Source organism: Camelina sativa, chromosome 8 (genome assembly GCF_030686135.1).
Source record: "Camelina sativa cultivar CO46 ecotype springtype chromosome 8, ASM3068613v1".
In the NCBI taxonomy this organism is placed as follows: domain Eukaryota; kingdom Viridiplantae; phylum Streptophyta; class Magnoliopsida; order Brassicales; family Brassicaceae; genus Camelina; species Camelina sativa.
This window is the reverse complement of record NC_141887.1, coordinates 22,001,712-22,021,629: the sequence shown is the minus strand read 5'-3', so window position 1 is coordinate 22,021,629 and position 19,918 is coordinate 22,001,712. Positions and strand designations below refer to the sequence as shown.

The 19,918-nt window shown below is 34.6% G+C and overlaps 1 protein-coding gene and 2 pseudogenes across 1 annotated transcript; all 3 read right to left on the bottom strand.

Moving 5' to 3' along the window:
- Positions 1–930: 930 nt before the first annotated feature.
- On the bottom strand, positions 931–1,734 carry LOC147940305 (secreted RxLR effector protein 161 pseudogene; annotated as a pseudogene).
- A 4,238-nt stretch (positions 1,735–5,972) lies between these two features.
- LOC147940304 (uncharacterized) lies at positions 5,973–7,015 on the bottom strand (annotated as a pseudogene).
- A 6,503-nt stretch (positions 7,016–13,518) lies between these two features.
- On the bottom strand, positions 13,519–16,591 carry LOC104707522 (amine oxidase [copper-containing] gamma 2). Its single transcript, XM_087463277.1, is given in 4 exon segments — positions 13,519–13,977; positions 14,075–14,658; positions 14,727–14,849; positions 14,965–16,591. Coding segments are annotated over 4 exon segments (2,256 nt in total). The 5' UTR covers positions 16,300–16,591; the 3' UTR covers positions 13,519–13,763.
- Between the last annotated feature and the right edge of the window lie 3,327 nt (positions 16,592–19,918).

Genomic DNA, 19,918 nt, shown 5'->3' with positions numbered 1-19,918 from the left:
CATTGTTCAATCTAGGTATACATCCAATAGAAAACATAGAAAACCTCGTTTGATAAGACTGAAAAGTGTCTAATTCCGAAGCAAACGCTGGCCAGTCTTTTGACTTATCTCAAAATGAACCATATCATATCCGAGAGAGAGAGCACTTTCCATGGCCCAGCATAAAGCCTCTAGTTCTGCATGAATAGGTGATAACAAACAGGCCATTGCTCTTAGGCCCCAGATAGGCCGCTCTAAGACAGACAAAAGAAAGCCAATACCTGTAGTTGTGTCGTCCTTTTTGTAATTTTGGAGATTGTTAGTTAAGACAATATTAATTAAATAAAAATATTATGTAAGATTTGAGATATGAGGGTTAGTAAAATGTGTATCTTTCTATTTATAAGAGAAATTGTAGTTAAGAGCATATGGAAAATTATTATTTAATTAGATAATAAATGCACTAATCTTTATTTTAATTAGGTAAATGTAATTTTTACTTTCTCCGGTTTTTTATTTGTCGTTTAAGGTTTTCTCACACAAATTTTGAAAAAACTATTAAATTGTCTGTTTTGTTGTAAACTAGAGAAACTCGAAGGAGGTTTTCTCTTCTTATCATTATTAATCCAATCGAATGTTACATATATATAGGAAGGGACAAAGCCCAAATACATTAGGACTACTAAACCGACTTAAACTAAGAGGAGGTGGCCGATGGGCCTTATGGGCTTGGACGTACATGGGCCGTGTATGGGCCGGTTATGGAAATCTACCATCCGTGTTTTACAACACTCCCCCTTGGATGACATAACCGTGCAAATGCTAAGGGATCTCCGTAATGCGCTTTGGGGTGCTGCCTCATTAAAACCTTACCAGGAAAACCCATTGGGAAAAAACCATGGTGAAGAAAAAAGAGTACAACACGCATTACTCCCCCTGTTCCAAGCATCACTAGAAGTCCTTAAGTCTCCGCATTCCAATCTGGTGCGTGAGCTTCTTGAATGTCGATGTCGGTAATGACTTGGTGAAGAGATCGGCTGAATTGTCGCAAGATGGAACTTGTACCACTTGAACTTCTCCGGCCTTTTGTAGTTCATGTATGAAGAAGAATTTCGGTAAAATGTGCTTTGTCTGATCTCCCTTGATATAGCCTTCCTTAAGATGTGCGATGCAGGCTGTATTGTCTTCATATATAACCGTTGGTTCCTTATCGTCGGCCATGCCACAATCTGTCCTGATATGTTGAGTCATCGATCTCAACAACACACACTCACGGCTGGCTTCATGCATTGCCAAAATCTCTGCATGATTAGATGAAGTGGATGAAATGGTTTGCTTCATTGAACGCCAAGAAATTGCTGTACCACCGTGTGTAAATACATAGCCGGTTTGAGACCTGGCATTATGTGGATCCGATAGGTAACCTGCATCAGCAAAACCAACTAAACCTTCTTTGTTATAGTTAGTATAATATAAACCGAAATCAAGCGTTCCTTGTAGGTAACCCAACACATGTTTGATACCGTTCCAGTGCCTTTGGGTTGGACAAGAGCTAAATCTAGCTAGGAGGTTCACGGCAAAACATATGTCTGGTCTAGTGTGGCTAGCCAAGAACATTAACGCTCCTATCGCACTGAGGTATGGCACTTCAGGACTGAGAATTTCTTCATCGTCCTTCCTTGGACCAAATGGATCATTTTCCAAATTTAAACTTCTCACAACCATTGGGCTAGGCAATGGGTGAGCTTGGTCCATATTAAACCTCTTGAGTACCTTTTCAATATATACTATTATTAACCATTCATTGAATTACTATAAATATTATGGAAGTTACAAAAATGAGAGTTAATTAGTACAACATATGGGATTGATGAGACATAATAGAAAAGCTAATAAAAACTGTGTCAGGTTTATAAAAATACATTATTGTAAATTAATAACTAAAATTATCTATTGTTTTCAATATATATTCTGTTGTAAACTAGAGAAACTCGAAGCAGGTTTTCTCTTCTTATTCTTATTCATAACTTGATCGAATGTTACATATATATAGTAAAGCAAAGGCTTAAACATAAACCGACTAGGAATAGGAAATAGGTAATGGGCCTTTTGCCATGGGTCGTACACACCAAAACATGTAATGGGCCGGTTATGAAAATCCACTCCAAGTGTTTTACAACACTCCTCCTTGGATGACATAACCGTACTGATGCTAAGGGATCAGCACAATACGCTTGGGGGTGCTGCCTCATTAAAACCTTATCAGGAAAACACATTGGGACAAAACCATGGTAAAGGAAAGAGAGTACAGCACGCATTTCTCCCCCTGTTCTAAGCATCACTGTAAATCCTTAAGCCTCCGCATTCCAATCTGGTGCGCGAGCTTCTTGAATGTTGATGTCGGTAGTGACTTGGTGAAGAGATCGGATGAGTTGTCGCAACTGAACTTGCACCACTTGCACTTCTCTGGCCTTTTGTAATTCATGTGTGAAGAAGAACTTGGGCAGAATGTGCTTTGTCCGATCTCCCTTAATGTATCCTTCCTTGAGCTGTGCGATGCAGGCCGCATTGTCCTCATATATGATAGTTGCTTCCTTGTCATCGGCTATTCCACAATCTGATAGGATGTGTTGAGTCATCGACCTCAACCACACACACTCTCGGCTGGCTTCATGTATAGCTAATATCTCCGCATGATTAGATGAAGTGGCCACAATGCTCTGTTTCATAGAACGCCACGAAATTGTTGTACCACCGTGTGTAAACACGTAGCCGGTTTGTGACTTTGAATTGTGTGGATCCGATAAGTAACCTGCATCAGCAAAACCAACTAAACCTTCCTTGTTATGGTTAGTATAATATAAACCTAAATCTGTCGTCCCTTGTAGGTAACGCAACACATGTTTAATACCGTTCCAGTGCCTTTGGGTTGGACAATAGCTATATCTAGCTAGGAGGTTCACGGCAAAACATATGTCTGGTCTAGTGTGGCTAGCCAAGAACATTAACGCTCCTATAGCACTGAGGTATGGCACTTCAGGACCGATAATTTCTTCATCGTCCTTCTTTGGACCGAATGGATCTTTATCCAAATCAAGGCTCCTCACAACCATTGGGTTAGTCAATGGGTGAGCTTGGTCCATATTAAATATCTTGAGTACCTTTTCAGTATATGTCATTTGATGCACAAGGATTCCATCATTTATGTACTCAAGCTACAACCCCAAACAGAATTTAGTCTTGCCTAGGTCTTTCATCTCGAATTCTTTCTTTAGATATTCGACTGTTTGGGCGATTTTCCCAGAGGTTCCTAGGATATTCGAATTATCCACATATACTGCTATGATGACAAACCCTTTGTTTGCAAACTTCTTTATAAAAATACATGGACTAATGGGATCATTCTTATAGCCTTCCTTGGCTAGGTACTCACTTAGCCTATTGTACCACATTCGCCCACTTTGTTTTAGTCCATAAAGGGATTTGTTTAGCCTTATGCAGTATTGTTCTCGAGAACCGCTCTTATCTTTGAGCTCAATACCCTCTAGTAATCTCATATAAATCTCATTATCCAGTGGACCATATAGATATGCGGTTACAACATCCATTAACCGCAAATCGAGTTTTCTCTTATAGCCAGACTTAGCAAATATCTAAAAGTCGTTGCATCCATCACAGGGGAGTATGTGTCCTTATAATCTATTCCTGGTCTTTGAGAGAATCCTTGTGCTACAAGTCGTGCCTTATATCTCACGATTTCATTACTCTCATTTCTCTTTCTTACATAGACCCACTTATGTCCAACTGGCTTTATATCGAATGGTGTCCTTAAGATCGGACCAAACACATTCCTCTTCTTTAAAGAGTTTAACTCCACGTCAATGGCTTCTTTCCATTTTAACCAATCTTTACTTTGAGTGTACTCTAAAATAGACGTGGGTTCATAATCCTCATTTATTTCAAGTGCTACCTTGTAAGCAAATATTTCATCAATGTCGACATCTTTACGGTTCCATTGTATTCCAGACATGATATAATTGATTGAAATCTCATTATTATCAATACCTTCAGGACCTTGAGGTTCAGCGTCCCAAACCTCATTCGGTGCCTTAGGATTTGCCGCAGCCATGTCTATAATTTCCTTAACCTCGGTTTGATTTGCACCTTTCTTAGATTTCTGAGGGTTCTTATCTTTGGAACCTAATGGTCTACCTCGTTTCAAACGGGCTTTAGACTCTGTAGCAACTTGCTTATTGTTTTCCTTATGAACATCAATACGTACGGGTGCATTACAAGCTGATATGTACGATTTCGTTACTGTCTTTGGGTCAGCAAAGGAATTTGGCAATTGATGAGCTAGCTTTTGCAAATGTATAATCTTTTGGACCTCTGCCTCACATGCTAGAGTCTGAGGATCTTGCCAATTTAAGGATGTTTGATTCCATGTTATTTCTTTGACCATCTTGTCTTTCTCTGCACCCAACATAGGAAATTCGGATTCAGCAAACTGACAATCCGCGTATCTGGCCTTAAATAAATCACCCGTAGTTGGCTCAAGATACTTAATAATGGTGGGAGAATCATATCCAACATATATTCCCATCCTCCTCTGAGGTCTCATCTTAGTTCTCTGTGGTGGAGCAATTGGTATATAAACGGCACACCCGAATGTTTTGAGATGGGATATGTCTGGCTCATGATCCGTTAATAATTGGGATGGTGAATACTTATGTTCACTAGGTGGCCTGATGCGTATTAGTTCAGCTGCATGTAATACTGCGTGTCCCCAAGCCGACACAGGAAGCTGCGACCTCATAAGCAATGGCCGAGCAATCAATTGAATACGTTTAATGAAGGATTCAGCTAATCCATTTTGTGTATGGACATGTGCCACAGGATGTTCCACACTCACCCCCATGGACATACAATAATCATTAAACGCTTGGGATGTAAATTCACCAGCATTGTCTAGACATATAGTCTTAAGTGGAAAATCTGGAAAGTGAGCTCGCAGACGTATAATCTAGGCCAGCAATCTAGCAAACGCAAGGTTTCTAGTTGACAATAAGCAAACATGCGACCATCTGGTCGATGCATCTATCATGACCATAAAATATCTAAACGTCCCACAAGGTGGGTGTATTGGTCCACATATATCTCTTTGGATTTTTTCCAGAAAGTTTAAAGTCTCTTTATTTAATTTGGCTGGTGATGGCTTTATAATAAGTTTCCCTTGTGCACATGCTACACACGTGATATGTTTAGGGATAAATTTTCTCTCGTTAAGAGTGTGCCCATTAGAATTCATTATTAGTTTTACGCATCATGTTCGAACCCGGATGGCCAAGCCGGTCATGCCATAAAGTGAATTGTTCATTGAACCTTTTGTTCATTGAACCTTTTGTTCATTGAACCTTTTGTTCATTGCCAAATTAGTTTCTATCATATTTATCTTAGCATGGTATAAACCAGTGGCTAGTGCGGGTATAGCCTCTAGGAATTTCTTATGTCCTTGGGTGATTTCAGTTATATATAGGAACTCTTGGTTTCCTTCACCCTTAGTTTCAACATGTAGACCATTCAGACGAATGTCTTTAAAGCTCAATAAGTTTCTCTTAGAACTGGGTGAATATAAGGCATCACTTACATCAAGATGTTTGCCATTAGGTAATAAAATATGAGCTTGGTCGTAGCCTTCTATCAAGCTCGCTATACCCGCAATTGTACTAATATTGGCATTTTTCATTATGAGATTAACAAAATATCTCTTATCCTTCAAAATCGTATGGCTTGATCCACTATCAACCACAAGTATGTTCTTGTCCTCAGCCATTTCTATAATGGACAAGAATTTATGTTTTTAAAACATAAACAAATAATCTTATAATGAAGGAAATAAAATAATTTAATTTAAACCAAATAATATTCCAAAATAATAATCCAATCAAATGCAAAGCATAAAATATAAAGTTAAATCAAAACCACATTTGAATTTAATTATCCTCTCTTAAACAATCAGAGGTTTCATAATCCAATAGGTCATCCTTCTCATGGTCGAAATCACCTTCACCATCGAGATGAACCAAATTAGCTTATGGATCCTTTTTCAAACTCTCTTGATAGAGGTCAACAAGATGCTTAGGAGTTCTGCATGTCTTTACCCAGTGGTTCTCCATACCACATCTATGGCAAGTGGACTTGGTCTTATGTTGCGGTTTAAATTGCCCGCGGCCTCTACCCCGACCCCGGCCGAAGCCGAATCGGTTTCCACGGCCTTGACCACCAAAAATGTGTCCTTGATAGGTCCCACGACCAGGACCACCACGTCCACCTCTCCCACGGCCACGGCCATACTTGTCCCTATGGACATAGTTAGACTCTTTAGTCTCTTTCGGCTCTTTAGGTTCGTTGGGATTTTTCTTTGCCATATCAACCTTGTGAGCTTCCGGTAATGGAGCTGTACCCGGAGGTCTCAAAGCACTATTCATCATCAATAGCTCATTGTTCTGCTCAGCAAGCAACAAACAAGAGATGAGGTCTGCAAACGTCTTAAACCCTTTTTCACGATATTGTTGTTGAAGCAATACATTATTGGAGTGAAAGGTAGAGAATGTCTTCTCTAGCAAGTCCTTCTCAATCACCTCAGTACCACATAACTTTAGGATTGAGACTATCTTAAATAGCTCTGAGTTATACTCATCCACGGTTTTGAAATCCTGGATCCTTAAGTTTTTCCAATCAAATTGAGCCTTTGGTAGGAGCACCGTCTTTTGGTGTCCGTATCTGTTTTTCAACGCTGTCTAAATGTCAAGAGGATCTTCAATAGTGAGGTACTGGTTTTTGAGACTCTCAGCAAGGTGATGGCGAATTGCATTATTACCTTGTACTTGTTCTTTTCAGAACATTCATTATCATCCTCAATGCACTCGCAAAGATCCTTTGATTTCAGATTGATCTTTGTGTCCAATGCCCATTGCAAGTAATTATCTCCAGAAACATTAAGGGCAACATAAGAGAGATTGTTAAGCTTTGCCATATACAAAACAGAACATGCATCCAATCATTAGCATGCGGTATTTAAGACCGAACCATGCAACAAATTTAGGTCATGCAGTATTGGAGACCGAACCATGCCAATCACTTAAAGGCCATGCGGTATTTGAGACCGAGCCATGCCATGCTTTTACACTCAAATTTTTGTGGCTTATCATGCATGAAACAACAATCCTAGACAACAAATATAATCTAGCATGCAATGTTTTCCTTTTACTAAATTTTCTTTTTCTTAAATTTTCCCTTTTACTAACCACAAAGTTTTGGGAAATATTTTCTTCGGCTTTTAGGATAATGTCTAGAATTAATTTGTGAGTTATCCTAATTTTATTTTCATGCAAAACACATAATAATTCCGATTTTAATTTCTTAGTTTTAGGGTTTGATTAAACAAACAATCTTAATCGAATTTAATCCTTAGAACAAACAGCTTAATATTTTTCGATTTTAGGTTTCTAATTCTAAGGTTTTCATGCAACAAGTAAACAAGCAATAACAACCAGATTTTAAACATATCATGATTAGTTCAATTGCAATCAATCTAAGCAATCCTAAACCTCAAGCAACCGAATTTTAAAGTTTTAGGATTTTAGGGTTTTAGGATCTCAAAGCTTAGGGTTTTATTTGTTGGTTGTTTACTTGTATATTTTAGGGTTCCATTAGACTTAAGAGATCAGGTTCGATTTTATAGGTTCTAAGGGGGTTTAGACTATTGTTTACCTTCTGATCTCCAAACAGGAACTCACCCCGGACAAGATCTGACCACGAACACGGACGGATCACGGACAGGAACCGATCGCTAGACTTCAATGAACAAGGGTTTTGTGCGGCGGCGGTCTTAAGATTTTTAGGGTTTTTAGGAACTTTTTCTCAGTTGGACTTTTAGGGCTATCGTGCTGATAACGTGTTGTAAACTAGAGAAACTCGAAGGAGGTTTCCTCTTCTTATTCTTATTCATAACTTGATCGAATGTTACATATATATAGTAAAGCAAAGGCTTAAACATAAACCGACTAGGAATAGGAAATTGGTAATGGGCCTTTCGCCATGGGCCGTACACACCAAAACATGTAATGGACCGGTTATGGAAATCCACTCCAAGTGTTTTACAACATATTCAAGATTTATATATTTTCTATATTATAAAGATAGATTTATGAACGGGCATCTTAGCTAATCAAATCATGAATTTAAATATATATTCACTTCTCACTTTAGACAGAAATATATACAGTTATCTCTTTATCAAAAAAATATATTCAATTCTCATTTAATTATTTATATATTATATATTAAAATATACTTTAGTTTAGTTTAAATGGATTGAAAATAAAATAAAATAATGTAATATCAAGATCATGTGAATTATTTATATTAAAGTGTGGAAATAAAACAGCCAATTATTACTCGACATTATCTTATACAACCCAAATATATATATATATATATATATATATATATATATATATATATATATATATTATAATCTTATACCCTTAAAATATTTTATCATCAAATTATTTGTTAAGTGAAAATTTTATTATGTAAATTCAATTGAATAAATTTGTTACACTAAAAATTAAAAGAAACAAAATGACACTTATGAAAGAAGAGAGCATCAAATGACAATCTTTTAGAGCTTTCCAAAAGACAACTTTATTTTATTATTAGATGATATAATATAGTAAGGTTTCTTTCAACTCTTACTCTAAAAATCTGACGCCCAACATCATTATATATTAAAATTCATTTAAAATCAAATACACATGAAATTATTTATTTTCTTTTGTAAATATTTTAAAATGATTGCATAAATCATCAAAAGATGAACAATAGTAAAAATAATTTACATTTTTGGAAAAGATATTCAAGACTTAGTAAGATAATATTTTTTCTAAAGTTAGAAACTTCCCGAAAACGGATGATCCGAACAACGATACTATTGTTACCGGTGTTTTGTTGCTCGTTGAAGATTGAATCGAGGATAGAATAGAAAGTAAATGTTTTAGTTTTCACAATAGTCTTAAAAAAGTTATGTTCGTATGGTAATAGGTTTTGTTAGAAAACTAAACTTTATAGAATGTTTGAGCCTTTAAGAAGGAGAAGGGATTGAAATCAAATATTAATGATCATAAATTCGCAAGTGGTTCATAATAAGTTAAAAATGAGAAGTAATATAAAAAAATGAAAATTGAGGAAATTAGTGGGCATAAGGCAATGCATAAAATGATGGTATTATTTCAAATCAAAACATAACTGATTATGTTCATAATTTATTCTGAAATTCTTAATATGAAAACTTATAAATTTTATGTAATTCAAAAATACCATGACGTTTGAAATAATAAGTGTGAATCGAACAAAATACTTATAGAATTAGATCAAAATCATCTCACAATCTTATGTAATTTTCCAGAATGTAAGGTCAAATTTTAATTTTATATAAACAATTTTTTAAAAATTTAAACTAATTTACTTAAATAATACCTACCCACCATCTTATTTAAATTTGATTATGTTTGTGCCCGTAAAAATTATATAAGATTTAAACACATAAATTAAACCCAAGAATTCAAACCTATAAATTTAATTTAATGTTGGTATAGTTCCGAGATGAAACTAATCACAGACTGATATAATGTGGCTTTAGATTCTTGGGAGTTGCATATATTTCTGATTAAAAAAGGGAGTAAGGAAATGTAGATGGTTTTTTTTTTGGTTTTATGGGCTAATAATTAATTAAACTATAGTTAATAGTTCCAAACAAAAAAATATATGTGTAAATATTGTAAACCAAGTGTCCTCTCTTCACAAAAGTTGAGAAAAACCTTCTTATATTATAATATGTTTAATGAAAATCAAACATCACTTCCGGTAAGAAAAATAGCATAGATATTCACGTAAAACTGTAAAAAACAACCATCTGTTTTACTTAATTAAGATATTACTTGTTAGATATTAGTTTCGTAGCATTCAGATTTTTTTTAGTCGGACATGCATAACATGGTGTGGTAATATCTCGTTGATTACTAAAAACAGAAGATATAAAACTACTTTTTTCTTTTCTTTTGACATCATCCCAAGAGTATAAGAAAACGAATCATGGATTAAGCAAGATTTTAATTTAAAATATTTCTATTAATATATTCTTGAGTACAAATATAATCATTCAAAATTTATAGCATAAGTCTATATAACCACTCAGCTCTGGCTCTAAGGGTGTGCGGGCAGTGCTAGAGCACTGGATCCACAGTTTTTTGCAAAAAAATGATATGCTTTTAAGGTCCTAAAATTCTGATATTTTTGTAAATAGGATCCTAAATTTTAAATTTTGCAAATAACACCCTAAAACTTTAGAAGAAAACTAAATTTAGGCACAAGGTCCACTAAAAGTTTGAGTCGGACCTGTAACCACTATACTTATTTCACTAAATGATATATAAGTTGACAATAATGTTTTCTCGACAAATAAATAATTTAATAATTATCTCATGATCTTTTATTTTAAAAAAGTTTCTTTTTTATTCATATTGCATGAAAACATTTTTTAAAAGGCTTGATATTGATTATCGACTGTTGACCTAATTATATATATTATTTATGTATATATCATTTATGATTAGATACTAATATTAACATAACACTATTCCGTATAAAATCTGGATATACCGAATCTCATGAACATCACTTAGTGAAAGGTACATATATAATATCATATCTTTGTAACACTTTTATCGAGCTTGTTTTACCCGTCGAAGCAAGTGCAATATACATATAAGAATTTTGGACCAATTCATGAATGTGTCTATTTTTTTCTCACTTTCTTATATAGCTAAACGATTAAGCGCGACTTAGAATCTAATAATATATTTAATAATGTATGTCATGTCTTTTCTATAAACTCATTCGTTTCACACCATTAATGACATTTCAAAGATTTTAATTTCGTCATGTGCATTATCTTTTAAGTTTTAGTACCTATTTTAAACACTTTTGACTACAATTCTTTCGTCATTATCTACGATACACTCGTTGCCTTTCGACATCTACTTTATTTTCATGTTCTATTGACTCACATATAACATATTAGACTGTATATTGATTTTCAAGATATATTAAAATTATTTTCTCTTTAATTACTATCTTCTAATACTCAAATTTGGATTAAAAGCTTTTGATTCAATTTATGAAATATCCATTTTTTTCTTTTTAATCATGTTATAAACTAATATTTCACTTTTAATTTTATTTTTCCTGTTTAAAATATTATAAATACAATTACACAAGTGTTGTTTTATTCTAACATAAATTTAAAATTTACTTTCATTCTAAAACTCAGTAACATATTTAAAAATTTAAACCATGATTAGTTTAAAAGAATATTTGAATTATATTATTATCACTAATAAAAAAATTGTAGTATTGTTTTTCTTATTTTAATATTTTATTTATTTTATATAACTTATTTTTTATTTATTTAGAACTTTTTATTAATTATAAGTAACATAAATATACATTAAATAAATATTTTAAGTTTACTTTTATGTTTAAAAAATAATATTAGTTAAGTAGCATAATGAGAAAAGGAAAAAACTAACTTTGTAAATATAGGTTATATTGAATGGTAATGAACATAATGACTTAAATTAGTACCATCACTTGACAAGTTAACACTATTAGGTGAGATAAGGACCATCTACATTTATGTGTAAGCATGTACCAAAAATTGAATTGATAAGATATCGCATGTTGCATCTTTATATGTGGTAGGACAGCAAAAGAGTTATTTATTTTGTATAATTATCTTGTAGTAGAATATTAAAAATATACCCTTTCTAGGAGTGTCAAAATGGTTAATCCAACCCAACTCAACTCATTATTCAATAAGTTAAAAATTAAATGAGTTTATGAGTTGACTCAACTCATTTAATAATTGGGTTGGATCAACCCATGAATCCATTTAATTAAATGAGTTAGATGAATAATTGGGTTAACCCACTACAATATAAATTAATTAATATTTAATATAAAATAATAATAATTAATCTTTATCATCATTTTTACTATCATCATCATTATCACCATCACATAACTTTTAGTGAAAAATTATTGAGGAAAAATCAGATTTTGCATTTTTCATGAAAAAATTGCGGGTTTGCGTTTTTTGCGGGAAATTTACATGTTTGCGTTTTTGGCAGAAAAATTGCGGATTTACATTTTGGCGAGAAATTGCGGATTTGTGTTTCGGTGAGAAAATTGCGGGTTTGCGTTTTTGGCGAGAAATTTACGGGTTTGCGTTTTGGTGGGAAAATTGCGGGTTTGCGTTTTTGGAGGGAAATTTACAAGTTTGCGTTTTTGGCAGAAAAATTATAAATTCTGAATTTTGGCAAGAAACTACGGATTTCAGTTTTTAGCAAAAATTACGGGGTTGTGTTTTTGGCGGAAAAATTGCGGGTTTGGAATTTTGGCGGGAAAATTATGAGATGATGATGATGACATCATGATATTGACTATGATATAGATGTTGATATGATGATGGTGATGTTGTTATGATTATGTAGGTATGATGATGGTGATGATAGTATGAAGAAGATGATGATGATGATAGTATGATGATAATAGTAGTATGATGATGATAGTATGAAGAAGAAGATGATGATGATGATAGTATGATGATAGTAGTAGTATGATGATGATGATAGTATGATGATACTATTATGATGAGGGTAGTATGATGATGATGTTAGTATGATCATGGTAGGATGATGATGATGATAATATGATGATGGTAGGATGATGATGATGATGATGATAGTATGATGATGGTGATAGTATGACGATGATGATAGTACGATGATATTGATGATATTAAGTTGATAATGTAGAAATTGATGGGTTAGTGGGTTAACTCATAAACCCATTATAATCAAACTCATTTGACTCATTAACTCATTTAATCATCAACTCATTTAACCCATCAAGTCATTAGGGTTAAAAATTTCTAACTCATTAGGGTTCTTGATTTGAGTTGAATTGAGTTGAATCATTAATCTTGACTCATTTTGACACCCATAACTATTTCACTGTAAGATCCTAGAACTTTTTTCGGAAGCTCAAAACGCACTTGCAAGAGAATTTTTTTTTTTTTTCTTGAACATACAAACAATCTAAAAACTTACAAAATTATTTCTAAAACTTAAAAATTCCAGAAAACTTTCAAAAGTCTTTGAAAGTTTAGAGAACTTCAAAAAAAATCTTCAAAGATTTTACGGAAAAAACTTGATCACCAACGAGTCACCAAAATGTGATATTTTTGTCCAAAAATATTTGTCTAAAACTTCAAATGCTAATTTATCAATGGGTAACTAAAGCATAGTACTATTTTTATAAATTAAGAAATCAAAAGTCAGTACTGTTCCATATCTAGGACTAGGAGGTTAGAAAGTGGCAACGTAGGGACTATGCATGTGTCCGTAGTCGATACTATTGGTAACGAAGCAAATAAAGATTTAGGCTTTGTAACAGCCAATCTGGAAGATTCTAACATACATAATCCAATTGTATGGACTCTCGCTTATAAACATACATGTACAACAGCATTTACATCTATATATCCGATTACTAAAATTGAGCCCATAAAAACATTGTGTGGACATAATGTACATAACGAGTACCGTGATTTATGGAAGATTCTAAGCTGGTTATTATCTTTATTTTGCACTTTACTCTTCTCAAGCAGAAACAGACTGAACTCCACAAACCGGGAGGTCATGTTCGAAGTTTGGAGCGGCCCCTAGGATTGGATTGCGCTCAAAAAAATTTGTGGGCTTCAAGTCAAAACTTGAAGAAACCGTGGGCATTATCGGAAAATCTTCTTGACATGGAATGTGATGGAAGCCAAGTGTGTACCACACAACTATGTCCTTGTTCTCTATGTCTCTATCCCTACATGACACCAATAATGCATTAAATTAAACAATCGGATTTTAACTATATAATAACTATTTTAATAATTAATAATTATTATTTCGAAATTAGTTACCTATCTGACCAAACTTCAAGAGTATCATCACCGTGGCTTTGGTAAGTGAACAAGCCACCAGCCCATTGTTCGGACTTGTTGTAGGGAGTGACCCAAATTTGGTTATTGGTAAAAGCTCCTCTCTTCTGCGGGGGGTCATCATGGTCAAGCAAACTAGCAGCTGTGGCTCTAGGCACAACTTTGTAACCCGTCGGGTTACCAACCCGAGTTGTCTTACCAGAGTTGATAACGTGGAATTCTGATGGATCATACAAGCTAAGCTTGATCTGACCATCCTTTTCGGTTTTCGCAATGTTCCTAACTGCTTTGAGGTAACTCTTCCTCGGTGACTCACCTGGCTCAGTCTCTTGCCTCTTGAGGTTCACTTTAACAAATGAGTTGTCGGGGCCATCGACGTCAAGATCAAGGTAAAAAGTGACGTAGTGGTCATGAATTACTCCGATTACATTTTCAGACAGAAGCGTGCCGTGAAGCTCTTCTTCATTACCTTCTTTATCTTTCTCCACTTGGTTCTTGTTTTGATATGGTGTCCCTTTCACCATTAAAATTCCACTAAGCCCAACCTGCATTATCAACTACATTAGCTATAGTGGTTCGTGACAAAGAGAATGAAAATATTCATTATTCCATGAAATCATATGGAATCTTTTACATTTTGGAAAAGGATATAATTAATTATAGTACCTTAGCTTTGATAATCAATGATGTAATCGTAGTTACCTACCGAAGCAGCCATTCGTACCACAAGCGTCACTTTTGGTCTCACTTCCCTTATCTACTAAATAAAAATTGTAATTAACATTATCACTCTTTTTATAAACGTCACCTTTTAAACCTTAAACTTTTTTCTATGTAAATAAAACACATAGGCAAAAATAAAAAACACTGACCGGTAAGCCTGTGATGGGGCTTTCGGAGTGACGCCACCCAATATCTCCGGCGTAACTCTCGAAAATACAAACCATGTTTTCTCTCACAAACGGCGTTCCATCAGCTGCTGCGAAAACTCCGTCCATATACGCTGCGTTTCGTGGACAATCATTAAGCGGTACGAGTGGCATGGCTTGTAACCCGAACCCATACTCCCCTGCGTCCATGTAAGTCTTAAAGTACCACGCGTCTGATGGATCCATGTACGGAACAAAAAGCTCGGACACGAACCCTTTGTACATCACGTCACGTGTCTCTTGAGTATCCGGATCATGTACCCTGACCCGTGATAGAACCACACCTGCTCTCGGGTCTGGTTTTAAATGAAATTCCCAGTTTGCCCATTTCACCAAATGGTTGTCCTCTATGACGAAGCTTGGACCACGTGGTTGCTCGATTGATATCGGGTTTAGACGTCGGGTTTTGTCGGTAGTCACGAGCTTTTCGAAGCGGTAATCAGTATTGGTTGAACCGGGTATGGGTACTGCCCGACCCGTATCGGATATCTCGATCACCTTCTTTGTATCTAAATCGATAAGAATAGTCAAACCTTCGATAGGTCGCATGTAGAAGTTGGCCGTACCTTGAGTCAAGAAACACTGGTTTTTAATTACCCTTGCGTTATCTTCTTTACCACCAAACCAGCCACATGAGATTGGGTAGCAAATCACGTCCGTTAGATTAACTCCACGAGAAAGAATCGTACGGTTGAAATCCGCGTTTGAGAATGGTAGAACCGTCATATCGTTCATCTCTTCTATCGTCATCATCGGGTAACCAGAAACATTAACCGGGATATTCTCTGACTCTACCTTACCCGTAGAGATATCAACAGTGAGCACGTGCGTGTCGGTGCCAACACGTGCGATGACGGAAGCTTTCCTCGGAGGGAGTGGGTTCCCTTTTTCCCAAAGACGGACAAGATTCTTGTCAGGCTCTTCAAGAACGACGGTGTGGAACGCGTGAGGTGTACCGGAGGTGAATAGCGCGTGTGAGGTGAGTATTGATCGTACTTTGTTTATCTCCACCACCGTGAGTGGGTCTAGAGGATGGTTTGGTGTGTCGGACGCATGGTCATGGTTTTTAGTCTTTTTTTTAGGATCGTGTTTAGGAATTGGTCGTGGTTGTTGTTTGTTGAAAAGGAAGTTTCTAGAAGCGCAAAGAGGTGAAGAGGAAGAGTCGGAGCAGTCAAGAAGCTTCGTCGGTCCGTGAGAGAAGTTAGTGGATGTGAAGGAGATGATGAAACCGGCCGTGACTATGAGAAAAATTAACCGGAAAAATGTTTTTTGTTCCATGTCAGGTTTTTTTGTTTGTTTTGTTGCTTTGGTCAGTGGAGGTCATAGGAGTTATCGTATTATATAGAAATAAAGAAACTAGTGAGCTTAACTCATGGCGTCACTCACCTCACAGCACAAAGATATATACAAATCATTACCGAAATAAAATATCTACACTTGCTTTATGAAAAAGGAAAAAGTTATGTACACAAATCATATGGAATCTTATCTTTGACAATTGAAAAATGGAGAAGTAAACATTTGTCCACTCCTAGAAACCTACAATGCAATATTATGTCTTGTGCCTACGCATTAGAACTCTAACATACGCCTTTGGCGGCAATATATATACTGTGTCTATACGATATACGACCGTTTTAAGTTTACGTTTCATAAATACGGTTTGGATTATTACGGCTGAATATATGGTGAGTTTATGGGCGTATATACGGCTACTGTATAAATAGCAGTATGAATTTTTGTCTTTTTCTTTTTTTTTTTTTTTTTTTTTTTTTTTTTTTTTTTAACTAAAAGATGCTGTTTAGATTTTTTTTTTTAAAACAAAATGTAAAATTTATTCGAAAAAAACGTTTTTCATCATAGTGGTACAAAATTTTAGAATTTTTGGTAGAGTAAACACAGTTACAATCTACTAATAACGAGCTTGTGCGACTTAACGAGTTGCCAGCCACTTAACCATGTAGTTGGAGAAGTTGTCGTTGTCGGGAAGAGAGAGTAACCGGTTGCGGACTAGCCGATCAAGGTGTTTAAGAAGCAGAGCCGGTGGCACTGGTGTCTCACCGTGTCTACGATTATTGCGCTCTTTCCATATGGAATGGATTGAGGCTTGGAAAGCGTACCGGAGCAAAAACAGAGTTTCCTTCCCCAAGGTAGTGTCTGTGAGCAGAGCTAAGTTTGTTGTCCAATCCATCAAAAAGTTGTGGGGTAGAAGCTTCGAAGTGAGGCTTGTCCAAACGTCAGTCGAGTAAGGACAAAAAAAAGAGATGGTTTCTCGTTTCTTGCGGCGCACGACATAGGGAACAAGAGGTATCTACTCCTACGTTCCAGTGCTGCATCCGGTCTCCAGTTGATAAACGATTGTGTGTGACTAACCAAACCATGAAAGAAAATTTTGGCGTGGCGTGAGAAAACCAGACACCAGCTGTTTGGGTTTATTAAATAAAAACGAAATTAGTTGTGTAGCTTAAAGAATAAACTAATAAAGAGGGAACATAATTAGATTATATTTTCATCGTTTTGTTCTAAATCTTAAGGTTGTATGCTGTTATGTGATATTTTGTCTTTTCTGTGGTTTTATTACTATATATGTATCATATTTCATTAATTTAATTGTGGGTACGGTGGAATCTTATTTTCTCCAACTTATCATATTCTCATGCCTAATTGATTTAGATGTCCATGTGCGATGCATCTCAAATGCAACTTATGTCAAATCATGCTGAACGAACTTCGAAACCAAACAAGTGAGTAGTTTGTTTGGTTTTGGCTTTGGCTTTTTTCGTTTGACAATTCTTTTCCGTACAGTATTTAGATTTAGATTTTAGTTTTGCTTTTAATCTTTTCATATATGTATACTATATTTATGAAAACGCATATTTGTGATTAACTCTATATGCTTAAGTACGTGAATGATCGACTTTAACTTTGTATGAGTATAAAGTAAATAACGCAAGAGTTTTGTTAACGGGGTTCGGTTTTTCCTACATTCCCGGGACCTAGTCCAGAACAAATTCACTAGAACAAGATAGCAATTACAACTGCATATGATACAAGCACTGCTATGCCTATCATTCTTTTCTATTTGAATAAACCATCAAAAGATCTTTCTATCTTATTGATGGGGCGACACCACACATCTTGTGTGCATCTCTCAAAACTACCTTGAAGCGCGCAATTCTTCATGAAGCACCTTCTTGGTATTTATATCCATTGCCCAATCCCTAGGGTTGACAACTTTCCTATTATACAACAAATAGGAATTGGGAGATTAACAATTGCATAACCCCTAGGATTGACAATTTTCCTATTATACAACAAACATGAATTTCCTATTATACAACAAATATGAAAGTTTCTCTCCATGATTCCATCTTGAATCTTTCATTCAAGATGTTCATCCAGCACAGCAGCCGCCACTTGGCTTGTCCAAGTCGGCCTTAAGCTTATGTACTCAAACTCTTTAATTCAGCTTCTTGTACTACTTTCTGTATTAACGTCGGACTAGTACAAGAACTGCTTCAGACGTTTGATACATCCTCTGATATTTCTAACCGCAGAGTTCTTGATTCAACACCTTATCTTCTTCGCTTTGTGTTAATCAATGTGTCAGCACAATTACCAAGTGCTACTTTGCTCTACCAGCATATGTATCAAGTAATACTTCATTCCTTGTGTTAGTTCTGTCAACTCTGTTTGTTTGAACTACTGTTGCACTACCACTGTGACATCTGTGATGTATCTCTGTATCCATGTTTCATCCATTACAGCCACTTAGCAGAGATTTCACCACATGTTCTAAACCTTATAAAACTTCATTCAACACAACATCTTCAATTTATAGATATATTTTTAATCAAATATGTTTATAGAGTCTTATTATATAAACCTTAGTTCTCAAAATTAGTAACTCACCAGATCGTGACACGTGTAAGTTTTAACGATCAGACATCAAAGTTAAAAATTCACCAGATCGTGACACTTGTCAATTTTAATGATTAAATATTAAACTAGATAGTAACACGTATTAGTTTTAACGATTAGAGATCAAAGTTAAAAATTCACCGGATCGTAACACGTATCAATTTTAACGATTAAATATCAAAGTTAATAACTTATTAGATTGTGACATGTGTTAATTTTAACGATCATAAATCACAGTTTTCAAGCTTGGTAAAACGAAGAATAAGATAATTGTAATCTTATTATATTAAAAAAAAATTTTAATCCTAAAAATAAAATAATTGTAAATACACCCCTCTATATCTTATTATATAAAGTATGGTTTCAAAAGTTACTAATTCATAAGATCGCGACATGTGTCAAAATCTTATTATGTTATAGATTATTAAAATAATAATTAAAAATTATATTAAATTATACAATTTTGTAATTTTAAAGAAAAAGGAATCGTCTACGTTATATTAAATTCTTTGGCCTAATCTTAAAAAAAAAAAGAATTTATCCTAAAAATTTTACAATAATTAAACGTATACAAAACAATCATATATTAATTGAATTTCTTGACCTAATCTTAAAAGAAAAAGAATTTAAATATAAAGATATGTATTCTCTCAAATCTTTGTCATATATATAGAGAGGAATACGGATCGTGACACATATCAATTTTAACGATTAAATATCAAAGTTAGTAACTCATCAGATCGTGACATGTGTTAATTTTAACGATCATAAATCACAGTTTTCAAGCTTGGTAAAACGAAAAATAAGATAATTGTAATCTTATTATATTTAAAAATTTTTGTTAATCCTAAAAATAAAATAATTGCAAATACACCCCTCTATATCTTAATATAAAGTATTGTTTCAAAAGTTACTAATTCATAAGATCGCGACATGTGTCTAAATCTTATTATGTTGTAGATTATTAAAATAATAA